Source organism: Lissotriton vulgaris, chromosome 5 (assembly GCF_964263255.1).
Source record: "Lissotriton vulgaris chromosome 5, aLisVul1.2, whole genome shotgun sequence".
Lineage (NCBI taxonomy): Eukaryota > Metazoa > Chordata > Amphibia > Caudata > Salamandridae > Lissotriton > Lissotriton vulgaris.
In genome coordinates, this window is record NC_141693.1 from 1,801,572,670 (window position 1) to 1,801,588,316 (window position 15,647).

A 15,647-nucleotide genomic window follows, 5' to 3' on the forward strand; every position below is an offset into this window, starting at 1 on the left:
AATAATACAAAGAGTGACACTAGTGTATAGGAAATTGCAAAAGCAATTTATTCAAGAATCTGGAACCCACCATTAAAAATTAAAAATCATGTGTTCAATTAGATGTTCTGCACTATTAATCATGACTTTATTGTGATTTGCTTTTTTCTCAAACAGACCATAAGTATGGGTATGAAAAATAGAGTTTAGTATGAATCTGTTATGAATGTGTGTAGTTAGGATGTTATACTAAGTATGGTCTCTGTAAGACTTGATCTACTATGTGTTTTTTTATTTAACCCCTTCCATGCTGATGACGAACCCCAGCCGTCATGCACTACGGTGCTCGTGTGCTGATGACGGCTGGGGTTCGTCACGGCCCGCCCCTGTTCGTGTTGTTTACAGCACACGAGGGGAATCGCGGCCGCATGGAAGGGGTTAAAAACAAAATTATGAATTCTTGAATAAATTGATTTTGTATTTTCCTAAACACTAGTGTCACTATTTTTATTCTTGATATGTTTTCAGACTTTTATTATTTTGAGGTTGCCCTAGATTATTTACAATATGTATTTCCCTGTCTAGGCAAACTTCACATTAGTACCAGGGGGGGTGTGACAATCACCAAAGAAGCACCCGGACACAGTATGGTGATTGAACAGGGAAGTCTTTATTGCCAAGACTTAACTACTGCGACCTCAGCCACAGCCACACTTCTTGGAGCTGCTCCACACAGTCCCCGGCGCTCGCCTTGGAACGCTGGTCGCGGTGACATTCTAAGTGATGTCACCGCGAGCAGCTCCATTACATGCGAGGGCGCCGGGGGAGTTTAGATGTGGAAGATACCACACATCCCCCTTCCCAGCGGAAAGAAAACCATAAAATATAACATGGACTGCAGAATGCACCAGGTAACACAGAGACACCCAACGGGGGTGTGTAACAGCACAATTCCTACGTCTGGCGAGAGGCTAGACTAAAACAGACAGGGTGACACCGGTTACATCATTACATACTGATCAAAATGCCTAGGAGGTCTGGTCACCCTCCTGCTAGGCCTAATGCTTGGGTGGGAGACCACAGTTTGCCTCTTAGTGGTGGAACTAAGGTCCCGCCTAGGGCCTTCCTCCCATCCCCTTGAATTCTCAGGGTCTTTCACTGGCGGATGGTACTTTACAACCCTCCCAAGGTTCCATATTTTCCCTTCTTGTGTTTTGACAGCATTTTTGAATAGTTTGGTGATCTTGGTAGGGTTGGTGTACTCTGACCAACTTGCCTTTCCTGTAGGAGCTCTAATCTTGATGCTGTCTCCCACTTTGAATTCAACTTCCTGTGTGGCCTTGTGCCGGTCATATCCTTCTTTTCTTTTTTCCATGGCTTCCTCTTGCTTCTTCAAGCTTTCAGCTTCTTTAGTTCGGTCTGACCACCCCTTGTGCCACTCCATCCATCCTGGGGTTAGCTTTGTGTTGGGTATCCTTGCGCGAAGCAATTCAAACGGGGTGACACCCGTCGTTTGATGTGGCGTGAACCTGTAAGCTTCCAACCGTCTCCACGCCTCTTCCTTCCAGCTTATGCCGTTGGCTCTGGCCAATTGGATGCTCTCTTTGAGGGTTTTGTTAAAGCGTTCGACCATGCCGTTTGTTTCGGGGTGGTATAGAGCGCAACTCTTGTGTCTGATGCCTCTCCCTTCCAGGAAGTCTTCCATTTCCTTCGAACATAGTTGTACACCGTTATCCGTCAGAATGTTGCTGGGCAGCCCTTCCCGGATGAACACCTCCTCAAGGAAGCTGATGACCGTTTTGGTCGTGACTTCGCTGACAAACTTTATCTCTGGCCACCTGGAATATAAATCCACAAGTACCAAAATGTAGGGAGTCCGCAGTTCCCCAGACATGGGGCCCACGATGTCCAATGCCAACTCAACCCACGGTCCTGAAGGGGGCGGCCTGCACACCATAGGGGGCGTCTGTTGTCTCAGGACCTTGTCGCTGTTACTGCACGGGATGCACTCTCTGATTCTCCTTTCGGTGACCAGATCCATGCTCGGCCACCAATAGCTCTCCCTGAGTCTCTGCTTAGTTTTGGTGATGCCCAAATGCCCTTCGTGGGCTAGCTCGACCAGGTTGTCTCTCACTGTTGCAGGAGGTACGAGTCTCGTACCCCTGAATAGACATCCGTCTACTATGGACAATTCGTCTTTAATGGCCAGGTATGGCCGCAGGTTTTCATCCTGTTTGTCACCGTGCTTCCAACCGCCCTTTACTCTTTTGTAGATCTCCTCCAAAATTTTGTCTTCTTCTAACGCCTTTCTCCATGTTTCTTCTCCCAAAGCCCTCTGGATGGTGCAGACATCCTCCATCTGAAGGTCCTCCTCTTCTTCATCCGCCTTCTCATGCTTCTCTCTCGTTCCTTCATCACCGACGAGTCTGGATAGACAGTCAGCTGCGAGGTTTTGTGTCCCGGGGACGTACTCGACATCAAAGGTGTATTCTTGAAGGCCGACTACCCACCGCCTTATCCTGCTGGAGATGGCATCCAAGCCCTTCTTACTGAATACTTCCACCAACGGCTTGTGGTCAGTTCGGAGGGTGAACTGAGTTCCCCAGAGGAAGTCTCTGAATTTTCCTACTGCCCAAAATGCTGCCAAGGCCTCTTTCTCGATCACCGAGTAGTTGTTCTCGGACTTCTGGAGTGACCTTGAGGCAAAGGCTATGGTTTCTTCTCCTTCTTCTCCAATTTGGGTGAGGACAGCCCCCAAACCTTTCGCGCTTGCGTCGGTGGTGACTACTGTTGCCCGGTTGGGTATATATGACTTCAAACTGGGGGCCTCAGCGAGTGCCCTCTTTACATCCTCGAACTCCCTCTGGCACTCCTGACTCCACTGGAATTCATTCTCCTTCTTCAGCAGTAGCCTGATGGCGTATGTCCTTCCCGCCAGGTTCCTTATGAACTTTCCGTAGAACTCTAACATCCCCATGAATGACTTGATCTCGTCCTTGCCCTTGGGGGGTGTCAGGTTCACAATGGTGTTTTGCAATTCTGCTTTGGGACATATGCCTTCTTTTGTCACCTTGTGCCCCAGGAAGTCCAATTCAGCACAGCCAAACACACACTTGTCCCTTTTCACTGTGAGGCCTTGCGACTGAAACCTCTCGAGCACGCATCTCAGCCTCCCGTCGTGCTCCTCATGGTTCTTGGCAAATATGAGCACGTCATCCTGGTAGCACATGACGCCTGGGATGCCCTTCAACATGTTGCCCATGATTCTTTGAAACACGGCGGCCGCCGAGACTAGCCCAAATGGCATTCTTTTGAATTTGTATGCGCCCATGGGTGTCACAAATGCTGTGAGTTCCTGAGACTCCTCGTGCAGTTTTATTTGGAAATAGGCTGAGGTGAGGTCGAGGGTGGAAAACACCTTGGCACCTTCTAGCATGCTCATCATCTGGGTGATGTTGGGTAAGGGATAACGGTCGACCACGACCTCCTTGTTCAATGCTCTTAAGTCTATGCAGAGCCGGACCGACCCATCCTTCTTCTTGGCTGCCACTATGGGGGCCAACCATTCTGTTGCTTCCACCGGTTCGATGACTCCGGCCTTGCACAGTTTCTCCAGTTCAGACTTCACCTCCTCCTGGATGGCAATGGGGAGCTTCCTAACTTTAGCCACGACAGGCCTGGCGTTCTCCTTCAATCTTATTTTGTGACAGTAGTTTTTTAGGCACCCTAATTCTTCCCTGAACACCTCTTGGAACTCTGTTACAACGTCTGCTTTGTGTTCATTAATCTCTTGTATTAGGATCTGGGGATTACAGTTAGGATTCAAATAGACCCCTAGCTCTTTCTGTGCTTGCCAACCCAAGATGTTGTCTCCTACTGTGGACACATACACCTTGGAGACTGTTGTTCTGTTGCTGTATTCTACTTTCCCTAGGAAATACCCCTTCATAGAGATGGGGCGACCAGCATACCCCCCTGGCCTTAGATCCATTCTTTTCAAAGTTATCGTTCCCCTTGACACTCGTGAGAACTCTTTGGCATTTATAATGGTAATTCTTGAACAGGAGTCAAACAATGCTTCTAACTCAACCTCCCCAACTTTTATGGTGTCCTTGGGACTGCTGACTTGTCCTCCCTCGACCTGTACCACTATTTCTGCACACACGGGGTTGCTGGGACTTGGGACCTGTAACTCTTGTACCTGTACAACAATTTCGTCACATACTACATTCGTCCTGTCTCTACTCTGTCTACTGACTCCCTGTCCGCTCTTGCAGAACTGTTTGAAATGTCCTTTCTTCCCACACTTGTTACACGTGAATCTGAGAGCAGGGCATTCTCTGTCATTGGCTAGGTGCCCTTGCTTGCCACACCTATAGCAAGAACCTTTGAACGTTCCCCCTTTCCTTCCTTCCTTGTATTCTTTGTCTGCTATCTTCTGACCTTTGACTACTGACACTGCCTCACACTCGTTCACTACTTCACTGACATTGGCCTTTTCATCAAGCTTCTTATCCCCTGCGTCTTGTTTTATTTCTTTGACGCACTGGAGCATATGTTCCACCTGCTTGGCTATAATGAGTACCTCCCGCAGGGGTGGGTCGTCCTTGAGCCATAGCTCTTCTCGCACCCTTTCCATTCTACACGCCAAGACAAATTGGTCCCTGATTCTTTCCTCACTTGCCCCACCAAATTTGCAAGTGGCGGCTAACTTTCTAAGCTCCGATACAAAATCCTCTATAGATTCTCCCTCTTTTTGTGCTCTCTTCCCAAAATGATACCTCTCCATAATCGTGCTAGTCTTGGGAAGGTAGTGCAAGTCTAATTTCTTAAGGCTCACCTCAAACTCATTCAGACCCCTTGCCTCCTGTGCTCCTAAATCTGGGAGATGATCAAGGACCTCTTCACCTTCTGCGCCTAGATAATAGGCCAATAATGCGACCTTCCTTTCTAATCCCAGGTTTGGCCCACAAACAGTGGCGTAATTTAAAAACACTTTTTTCCATTTCTTCCACTGGATACTTGGATCCCCTGGGGTGGTCAAGAAAAAAGGTGGGGGGGTCACGCTCTGCATGCTAGGTGCTAAATATTACTGAACAAATGAACACTCCCACTAGACACAATATGCACTGAAAAGGAAAAAGGCAAGTTAGCAAAAGTCATTAAGGGTACTTATATATCCTCTGCTGCAAGTCTCCCTAGTGACTATAAACAGGAACAGGCAGGGAGAAAAAAAAAAAAAAATATGCCAGCGCAGTATTTAGATTACAGAGGATAAAGCGCGGAAGACTCGAGTGAAGGATGGTGCAGGCAGGTGCTGCTACGTTCTTCTAATGCCCTACACAACCTCCTTCATAAGTGAAAACCAACTATCCACGCTTGTGCGCATATGGCAGAACACACAAATCAGTACTGAGTTCACGTGCAGGCGATGTTTGATGACAAATAAAGTCAATGCGCTTGTATTCTACAATGTGTGTTTCCCAGACGCTGTTCTTCCTCGAGTCGTGATACTCTTCCCACGCTGCGTTGTAATCTTATCACTAAGGCTTAAAGGCTTAAAGTACATTTTCAAAAGTCTCAACAGAAAGTTCCGTTATGCTGCGCCTGAGTGATCACACTGCCTCCCACGTCGTGCTCATCAGATGTCTCCCGAGGTGTTCCTCTCATTCATTCTGGCCACTGCGAAGCACCTCGTCTTCCCCGCAGCACTCTGGTTCATTCACACTTGACAGCCGCCTGCCGTGCCACACTCCGACCTCCAACGCAGTCGGAATCCGTCCCTTACATTCCTCAGCTTCTATCACACACTGCCCTGTGCGCGCCTCCAGAGGGTAGGCGTGAAAGCTGTCACGCACTTCGCCAGAAGGGGAAAGAGTCTTTGAGGAGGGTGGTGGCGAGAGGTTTAACACGCTGCTGTAAGTGAGCTTCTATATGCTGCCCTTATGCGCGATGAGGAGACACCCGTTATTCATTTTAAAGGTCTCGTGGCAGCAAACAATTACAAGTGGAGCTCGCACCTACATTCCACTTTTCACAATTGCGCGCATGGGGGGTCACCTTACTTCAGTCAGCAGTTCCCGTCACGCAGTCCCCTGTCACAGCTCACAACTGCGTGTCACCCGATAAACTTCAGGACTGCCACTGTTCTTTTCCGCTTTGAAATCGGAGCTTTCAGCAGGCGCCCGCTTCCTTTTTTCCCTGTCAGCTGTGACACCAACTCGTTCCTCGGGCGTGTTGAGGTCGCGATGAGAAGTTTCCCTCGTCGCCAGTGTGACAATCACCAAAGAAGCACCCGGACACAGTATGGTGATTGAACAGGGAAGTCTTTATTGCCAAGACTTAACTACTGCGACCTCAGCCACAGCCACACTTCTTGGAGCTGCTCCACACAGTCCCCGGCGCTCGCCTTGGAACGCTGGTCACGGTGACATTCTAAGTGATGTCACCGCGAGCAGCTCCATTACATGCGAGGGCGCCGGGGGAGTTTAGATGTGGAAGATACCACAGGGGGCCCCTTTTCTTTGCAATTGAGCTCCTAAATGTAAACATGGAAGCATGAGCCCTTACCTATGACTGCCATCTTTGGGGTAACAGGAATCTGCATGAGATGAGGCAGACACTGTTGGAGAGATCAAACTAATAGCTCAGTCCTTCTGATCCTAAGAACATGCTGAATACACTGCCTCCTACGATGGATGAAGCTTTCAGAAAAAGGTAACCAGAACAAAATTACATGTGAAGCGAAATCCTTAAACTTGAACTTTTCCTCCTCAGCTGTTTACCGTTGTGAAAATGTTCTTAAATTCCCACTGCCTCTTGAGTATGCTCCATTTTCTCAATTTTCTGTAATTGGTTGTAGTTAATTTGTTCATATTCAAAGCTACTTGGTTCTATGAGAGCATCAAAATTATCCATTTTCCTGAGTATGCCCCTCTTTACTGCACCCCTGAGGACTGGTCCAAAAGGACATTCTTCTCACCATGGTGAATGAGGTCATCAACTCCAGGTTTCAGGCTCATGAACATCTTTGTCGGCCTCACTCCTGAGATAGTTCCAGGTGCCTAGAAACCATGAATAGGATCCCCCATTCCTAAAAAAGCCTAGGCTCAGATTTACTAAAAAGTCACGCAATGGAACACAGCAAGAAAACTCACTGCACTGCACTGCACTGCGCGGCAAGTAGAGGTCTACTAAGATATGATGCATTCCTGCTCTCTCCCTGCACTGGCGAACTGAGTGCCGCCTGGCACCAATGGAGGCACCTTTGTACCATGGTGCAAGGGTGCCTGAGATACAGGCAGGATTGTTATGGGCAGAAGGGAACATCTTCCTGCAAAAAAACAATCCTCAGAGACATTGCCCTCTTTCTATGTAGAAATAGGAAATAACAAGGAAAAATAAATGTACTTCTCCTCGTTACACCTCTGTTGAGAAGGCATACCATGTTGACACATTTCCAGGTTTACTATTCTTGGAAAATTTGGAAGTGGGGAAAAATCCTTGTTTGATGCTTGGGAATGCCCACATGCAGCCAAGGTACGACTGCCTAATGCAGAGTCGTGCCTCGCCCTACTCTAGACAGACCCTCCAGGATATCGCGATTTGCAAAAAAATCGCGAAATCGACCGAACGCCGCAAATCCCGCGATATTTGCCCAAACGCCCGCGAAATCCGCCGTTTTGCCAGCCATTCCAGGATTTCAAGCCTTCTCCGCCTCCCACCATTATATTGTGAGGGTGCAGAGCCCTCCACAGTCCGGTGCCTGGTGTCCAGGCCTTACCTCCAGGTGTGATGTACACGCGCTCGAGCGCCGAATCGTACATGAGCGTGCCCTTGTACTTCAGGTTGGGGTCGGGTGCCGTGTCTTTTGGGAGCGGTTGGTGCTGTGCCGACGCCTGCTGAACAAAGGCGCGCAGCATTTTGAACTTCGGAAACACCAATGAACGCTTCTGTTCGTCTACAGTGGTCCAAGGTTCATTGCATGCCCCCAGTCTCCTCGGGCAGCAGTCACTGGTGTGCCTCCACTACTGTTGCGCAGTAAATTAAAGCGCTGCCCCTCGTGTTGTGTGACTTTGAAGTTTGCTAGTGGTGATCTGGCTGCAGTCCCCACTCCCGAAGCAATGTGTGCTCTGAGGCCTCTTGGTGTCTCCTCCGCCAGTGCAGACGTAATCTGCCAGGGCTCTCTCTGCCCCGCCTCTTCCTTTCCTCAGTTTTACATGGAAAACTTCTACTGAAGTGAGGGGAGACGCGCGCTGCCCGCCTGTCATCTGGGCCCTTCAGTAAGTCATGCCGGGCTCTGCTTTTCGTATCGCGCCGAACACTTGTTTGTGTTTCATAATCACACAGGTTCGGCTGTTTAATAACCCCTTTTGTTTGAAGAGCCAATCTTCCAAATTGTAAAATGTGTTAAATAAAAACTGGCAGGGCGAATCCTGACCAATGGAAACCTCACTAGTGAGTGGATATTTTTCTAGACAACACAACAGGTGGTGTTTTTATTATCTTGGATAAGACTTGTGTGTTTGCACATGTTCTCTTATTTGTTCCGTTAACGTACTTGGAATTAAGAACTCCTCTGACGTTGTGGACATTGTTCAGACCCTCCAGGATATCACCTAATTTATTGAGTGTGCATGTACTGTGGTGGCCATTAACTGCACTTTTGTCGCACTATTTATTTCATCACTGGGTGATTTGCACAGGCTTCACCACATTATATGTTACGTGTTGTCTATGTTTTATGGTCATACGTTGTGTTGAGTGGAATTTATTATTTTTTCCCCCTCCCTTATGCTCCGCCCTGAGTGTGGCTACACCAGGGCGTATTGTAAGCAGGCCCTATGATGAAGCATGTCACATACTTCACTATGTGAGTGAGGGCAGGTTTTTCCAATTTATGGATTTGCCTTAGTTTGTCTTGTGGCTTTTGTTGGGTACTCCACACCCCTCTTTGTGTGTGCACATGTACTGTGGGGGCCTGCTGTTGTAAATTAACTCAAACAGTAAGATATCTGTGTTTGTTGTCGAAAAAACCCCAAAATAAAATGCCGCTAAATGCCGCTAAATTCCCAGATTTGTGCCGCTAAATTTCCTGATTTGTGCCTCTAAATTTACTAGTTCATGCCGCTATATCCTGGGGGTCTGTCTAGATTTACTAAGTCACGCAGAGCCATCAAGGTGGTTTTACGCGGCTTAGTAAATCTGACTTAAGGGCTTGTGTTACCTTGCGTGAAGCAAGGGCAACGAAATCCCTTAGCGATTCTGAGCCCTAGTTCTTACCCTGCTATAAGCTAAACACTTTCCTCCCTGCACTTTGAAAGTTTTTGGAAAAGTTAGACGGCAAATAATTCTGCAGCTTTCTTGAAGATGCCAGTATTTTAGAGACTTGGCAGACAGGCATCCGCCCTAGACGTGAAACTGAATTCACAATAGTCATGAAGATGGATGGTGATGTGGCTATTCCGGATGTGAGCAATGAGGGTGGAGTAATCGTGTTAGATCTCTCCACCACTTTTGTCAAGGGAGACTATGGGTTGTGGGTGTAGAGGATGCAGTAAGTATGAATTAGAGATGTGGTGGTGCATTGGTTCACCTCCTTTCTAACTGATCCATTTCAGTCTGTCGCACTCCCCACGTTTAAATCATTGATATTGCGTAACATCGGTGTTCACGCTCTGCCTGCCCTGATTCATTCTTTGGGGGATCAAGGTCCGTCCTATGCAGACAACGCTCCCTTGATTGTCAGGATCAAGCCCCTTCATCGAGTTTGAAAGTTAGACCCTACTTAGCTATTATTTACCAGTGGACGGGGTACAATTATCGGACACTCAGCATAGGTAAAATGTAGGTTTTGCTCATACACAATTGTCTTGCATGCTGGGACAGCAGGTTGGTTCCCACCTGTATGGGAGTTCTTCCATCTGCGAGACCTAAAACTAAATAATGAGTTACTGATTTTAGACCATGAAATGTTTAGAAAATTGCAGATTAAATAGGTAGCAAGCTGTTTGTTCTGATCCTTGACCTACTGATAAAAGGTCTCCTTTTCTTCCAAAGAACATGCATGCCTTTGTAGTCACAGATACGTGCTGCCTAAAAACAATGACCACAACAGCCAGTATTTTGGTCTGCCTGTCTCGCTCCTGTTGGTTCTCCAACAATTGGATCATGTGTTAAAGGCTGGGAGATATTGACAGTAATTGGCAGTGAGAAGAGGATGCATTTTAAGTGCCTCTGCATGGCTCATCAAGACTTCGATGACATGACCTGGATAATTCGGAGCAGGACAATGTACTGCAACTATTCCGACTACGCTAAGCAAATCTTCAGTTTTTGGACACATCTCATGTTAGGAAATCCTGTACAGGAGGTTGCCCATTCCACTATTGGTGTCCCAAAGTTTGGAAAATTTTGTGACTGATGTAGAATTTTTCAAATCAACCTATGCCTCATTTGGGGTAGGGTTCACAACCTTTCCAACTTTCCAATCAAACTGTCTTGCAATATGGCCTAGCTCATTAATATTCATGTGGTAGGTCACAAATTGCTGCACACTCCGATTGGTGGATACCACAGGGATGTTGGCCTGCAAAGGTCAACAGACAACAATGTCTGTGATTCCTTTAAATAAAGAAATAATTTTTGGGGAACGTAGGCCATTTTCGTTAAAAGAAAGGGGGATGCCTTAAAAGAATGTTAGGCAAAGTTTCTTTCAGAACTGTAGCTGCTTACCCTCCCTAAAATGTGTGTGTTGGTCCCAAACCATTGATGCATGGGACAGGAATCATTATTTGAAAAGAGTGTCTAGCATATACAGTTTCAAATAACGATTAATTTCTAAAATCATTTTAGGAGCCTGTAAAATGTTAGAGACTCTTAAAATTGGCTCATTGTATTTGGGAAAACATTTTTACGTCCCCAAACTGTGATTAAGTGTTTGTGACCATAAAAACGTTTAGCAAATCTGGCCCTCAAAGTTGATGACAATTCTTATCCACTAGTTCTTTGGAGTGTCTTTTTTCACTAGTTTGACACAATAAATATTTTTTAGTACTAAAAAGCCTTTCAGGTACCCATGTGCTACAATAAAGGAAATTAATAAAATACAAACTAAAATGAGAGCTGAACTTGCACCTTTTCCAGCAGTTTGTGTCGCACCACTTCCATCAGTTTGTGCTGTGTTGAGTTATTCTTATTTCGATACAAAGGGTTCATCACAGCACTTAGAGATGTTAGGACAGTGATTCATGTACTTTATAAAAGTTATGTCCCCTTTTTAGGTCGAGCATTCAAGACCTTTTGGATAGACTTTAGTATAAACTTCTCTTATGGGCTTAAATACATCCCCCTGCTTTTCTTTTGTTTGTTTCCATGTCCTTTAAAAACCCTGTTGGCTGGTGGTCAGTCCTGCCTTTTTGTCCCTCCATTTTCTCTTTTGTTCCTCTCACGGAGCAGGGACCAAGTACTGTATGTTTACGCTTTAGTTGTTTTTCTGTTCTCTGGGGAACTAGGTGACTGTGGTTTTATTTCTTCCCTGCTCGTTTTACTGTTTGCCTGTGTTCAGCTTTAGCGCCCATAGCTGCTTGCATCTTCATCGAGTATTGGTCCCTCCCGCCTTCTCCCATGCCGATGCGTGCCTGCCCCCACCTACCCCTGCATCCCTCCAACGCAACCTTTCCCATAATCATACTGCACCTGCTTCACGGTGAAGCGCTTCATGTTTAAACACGGCAGCCATGTGCCTTTCTTTTATCAGCAGGGCACCCACTTCATGGCCGCCATGCTTCATGACTGTGCTTCATGTTTCATGAACTGCAGTGACTGTGAAGTGGGTGCTATGTTGATAAAAGAAAGCTCACTGCCGCTTCCTCCGACTTCACAACAGAGCTGTTCAGCTTCGGCGCCCGTCTGTGCCATCCTCCCCTAGCTGCATGATGCAACTCACACAGGGAGGTCTAGCTGGTGCGGGGCGCTGTGAGGTCACTGTAGTGCGACACACCAAAACAAGCAGCGGGCATCTTCGTTGGAAACATTTCATTTCTGTGACACAAACACTGAGTTAGTTTGTATTCATTCCTAGAAGAGGTATCAACATCTTCTTTTTTATGGGATTTACTGTGTGCTTGTACCAGATTGATCATGTCTTTTAGTATTTTTAATGACCCCGCTCCCCTGCCATCCCTTTTAATTTTTGGTGCATTTCCATTGCATTGTCTAACTGGCATTTTGATTGTACTCTGGAACATGGTAGCACCTTGAGCCTTTAGTGAGGGTGGCACAGAAAGGAAAAAAATAGCCCCGCTGCGAGCTCAGGAGGTCTCTTTGGTATAGGGGTTTGTTGAATGGGAAGAGAGAGTGTGCGACAGACAGGCTGAGGGATGACGTATATTGAATGGGCCAGTGGACACGGGATGGACAGAGGAGGTAAACAACTTTTTCAAGGTTTCTGGGGGGACGTCATTAATAACTGCGGCATTCAGGCCAGGGTCGCCCGTTCACACATTTTGAAAAGTATGCGCTGTACCATGGTGGACTGTGTGTTTGGTAATAGGCAGGGCAGTGGTTCCCTCACCCTACCCAAAAAGAGAAAACCATGCGGGGAAGCATAATGCTGGAGAGGGGTGGACATGTGCGAGATGATATAGGTAACACACTTCAAATATCATAGTTTTTTGAGAAGATCAGTAGGTACTTTAGCAGTCGTCGGGGGTAATAAGCGCTACATATATACAATTTCATTTTTAATAGTCACCATCTTTTTTCCAACTTTCCACAAAAATATATTCGTGCCTGGAAGCGCCATGCTTGGGTATTAAAAGTGACTTTTTTTTAGCACCAGGAGCTGCTGAGTGTTCAATGCATGTATACCTCTGCATCTTGTTCCAAAGGTTTCTTCTGTTCCAGCATTTCAGTAAAGCACTACACCAATGGCGGGGCAACCATCCCTTTCCACATAAGTATGTTGTGTGAATCACGCATGATGTATATGTTAGCGTTGAGGGGTCATTGCTACAGCCGTGTTGGTAATATGGGTGGAGATCCAGTTGGCAAGGTACAGGAGCTGCTGAGAGGGTACTGCGCAGGATGGACAGTGGAAATGTACAACACCAGAAGTCACTGGCTGCACGCTTCGATGGGGACTGTAGTGGGAGTGGCTGTTTACCTTCTTGAAACTCTCATGTCTACCTGAAGACTTCTCTAGGGCCTTCTCACTAGTACTGCATCACTACTTGGTCTTTTCTCGCCCCCTCTCCCTTTCTGTGGCACAACAGGCATTCTCCTCAAATGGAATGGAAGCAACACACTCTCTGTGTTTCTTACCTCCTCACACAACACACCCCTCTCTTCACCACACACACATCAACAAACCTCCCCTCCTCGAACCACAGCGCTTCATAGATTGCTGACACTTGCCCAAAGCCATAGCATAGCCCGCCTCTGACTATTATACCCACACTGCCTGCTCCACACTGGCGCTGGCAATCCTTGCCAACAACGCATCTCCATCAAGCCACAACCTCTGTTGTCTCCCCTGCAGTTTACTTGTACAAAAATAACACTTTAAATAAGTACTTCTCAATGCAGTTCTATAATAAGCCTATTGGTGTCAAAGCGTCCACATTTAAAAACAGTCGATGGTGTAGCACCCAGGATAACGTGTTGCATGGATAAAAACTTATAAGGTCCCAGAGGTAAGACTTATTGGCTATGCCGATGCTTGTGACTTACCTGCTAATGCATTGGGAAAGGCTTGGAGCAGGAAATGCCTCTCCTCCGGGGAAAGGGAATTCAGCAGGTCCCTCCGACTCAGCTCGGAACTGGCCGCACTCCTCCTCGAGTCTCTCTGGGACGAGGCCATGTCCAACATTTCGGAGTCTGGCATCATGGGCATGGCAAGGCAGCCGGCTGCTAGGACAGTGAGCAGGACAGTGAAGGACAGCTGGGTGGCCATTTCTGCAAAGAGATAAAAGGCAAATTAGTGTGGAAAAAAAAAGATTTTTGCTCCTAATTTCAGATTATGAGTTGCATAGTAATTATGCATCGTCAGATATGCGCGGACAAATATGCAGTTCAGGATAAGGAAAAACTTCCGGCTTTACCATGTATTAAAACAAAGGGCTTGATTTAGAGCTGAGCTTTCCAAACTGTGTGTCCCGACACAGTACTGTGTTGCCTGCAAAGGGTGGGTGTGTCGCGGGATGACATCGGTATTAATGGGCACTTAGCACATAACTGTTGCTAATTAAGAGGTATTCCTGCAGCAGCACGGACTCCCTGACACTCTGCTCTATGGGGGCCGGGAGATTCACAACAAAGCAGGAAATGGTCTTTTGAAGACCTGCGAAGTACTGGGGTGTGGCTGTGTGTGTGTCCAGGAAGCTGTCTCTACCCTGGCTGCCACACACGCGGGTGAGGGGGCAGATGGTGGCAGGCAGACGGTGGCAGACAGAGGGTGACAGACAGAGGGAGACAGAGGGAGGAAGACAGAGGGAGGGAGACAGAGGGAGGGAGACGGAGGGAGGGAGACGGGGGAGGGAGGGAGACAGAGGGAGGGAGGGAAATTGAGGGAGGGAGGAAGATTGAGGGAGGGAGGGAGACAGAGGGAGGGAGGAAGATTAAGGGAGGGAGGGAGGCTGAGGGAGGGAGGCAGGGAGACGGAGGGAGGGAGATGGAGGGAGGGAGGGAGACGGAGACAGAGGGAGACAGAGAGAGAGGGAGACGAGAGAGGGGGACAGGGAGAGAGGGGGGAGAGAGGGAAGGAGAGAGGGAGGGAGACAGAGGGACGGAGACAGAGAGAGAGACAGAGGGTGACAGAGGGCGACAGACAGAGGGTGACAGAGGGCGACAGACAGAGAGAGAGGGAGACAGAGGGAGGTAGGCAGAGGGAGGAAGACAGAGAAGGAGGAAGACAGAGAGGGAGGGAGACAGAGATGGAGGGAGACAGAGAGGGAGGGAGACAGAGAGGGAGGGAGACAGAGAGGGAGGGAGACAGGGAGGTAGGGGAGACAGGGAGGGGAGATAGGGAGGGAGGGAGATAGAGAGAGAGGGAGACAGAGAGAGAGGGAGACAGAAAGAGAGGGAGACAGAGAGAGAGGGAGACAGAGAGAGAGGGGGAGACAGAGAGAGAGAGGGAGCGATACAGAAGGCGACAGACAAAGGGAGACAGACAGAGGGAGGAGGGCAACAAAGGGAGGGAGACAGACTGAGGGAGGGAGACAGATAGAGGGAGACAGACAGAGGGAGACAGATAGAGGGAGACAGACAGAGGGAGTCAGAAAGAGGGAATCAGACAAAGGGAGTCAGACAGAGGAAGACAGACAGAGGAAGACAGACAGAGGGAGATAGAGGGAGAAAGAGAGAGAGGGACACAGAGGGAGGGATGCAGTGGGAAACAGTCGGGGGAGACAGAGGGAAGGAGAGGGAAACCGTGGGAGACAGAGAGAGAAGGAGACCGAGGGAGACATAGAGAGGGAGTCCGGGGTAGACAGAGGGAGGGAGAGGGAGGCAGAGAGAGGGAGAGCGAGAGAGGGAGACAGAGGTAGCGAGACAGAAGGAGCGAGACAGAGGTAGACAGACAGAGGGAGACAGACAGAGGGAGACAGACAGAGGGAGGAAGACGGAGGGAGAAAGAGAGAGAGGGAGACAGAGGGAGGGAGGCAGTGGTA

At 48.0% G+C, this 15,647-nt stretch overlaps 1 protein-coding gene across 1 annotated transcript in view; it reads right to left on the reverse strand.

Moving 5' to 3' along the window:
* LOC147717213 (gastrin/cholecystokinin-like peptide) overlaps positions 1 to 15,647 on the reverse strand; it is a 32,025-nt gene that overhangs the window by 13,550 nt on the left and 2,828 nt on the right. Inside the window, exon 2 of the mRNA XM_086920496.1 lies at positions 13,711 to 13,935. Within this exon, the coding sequence (XP_086776622.1) occupies positions 13,711 to 13,933 (223 nt within the window). The 5' untranslated portion in view covers positions 13,934 to 13,935. The remainder of the gene's footprint in view (positions 1 to 13,710; positions 13,936 to 15,647) is intronic.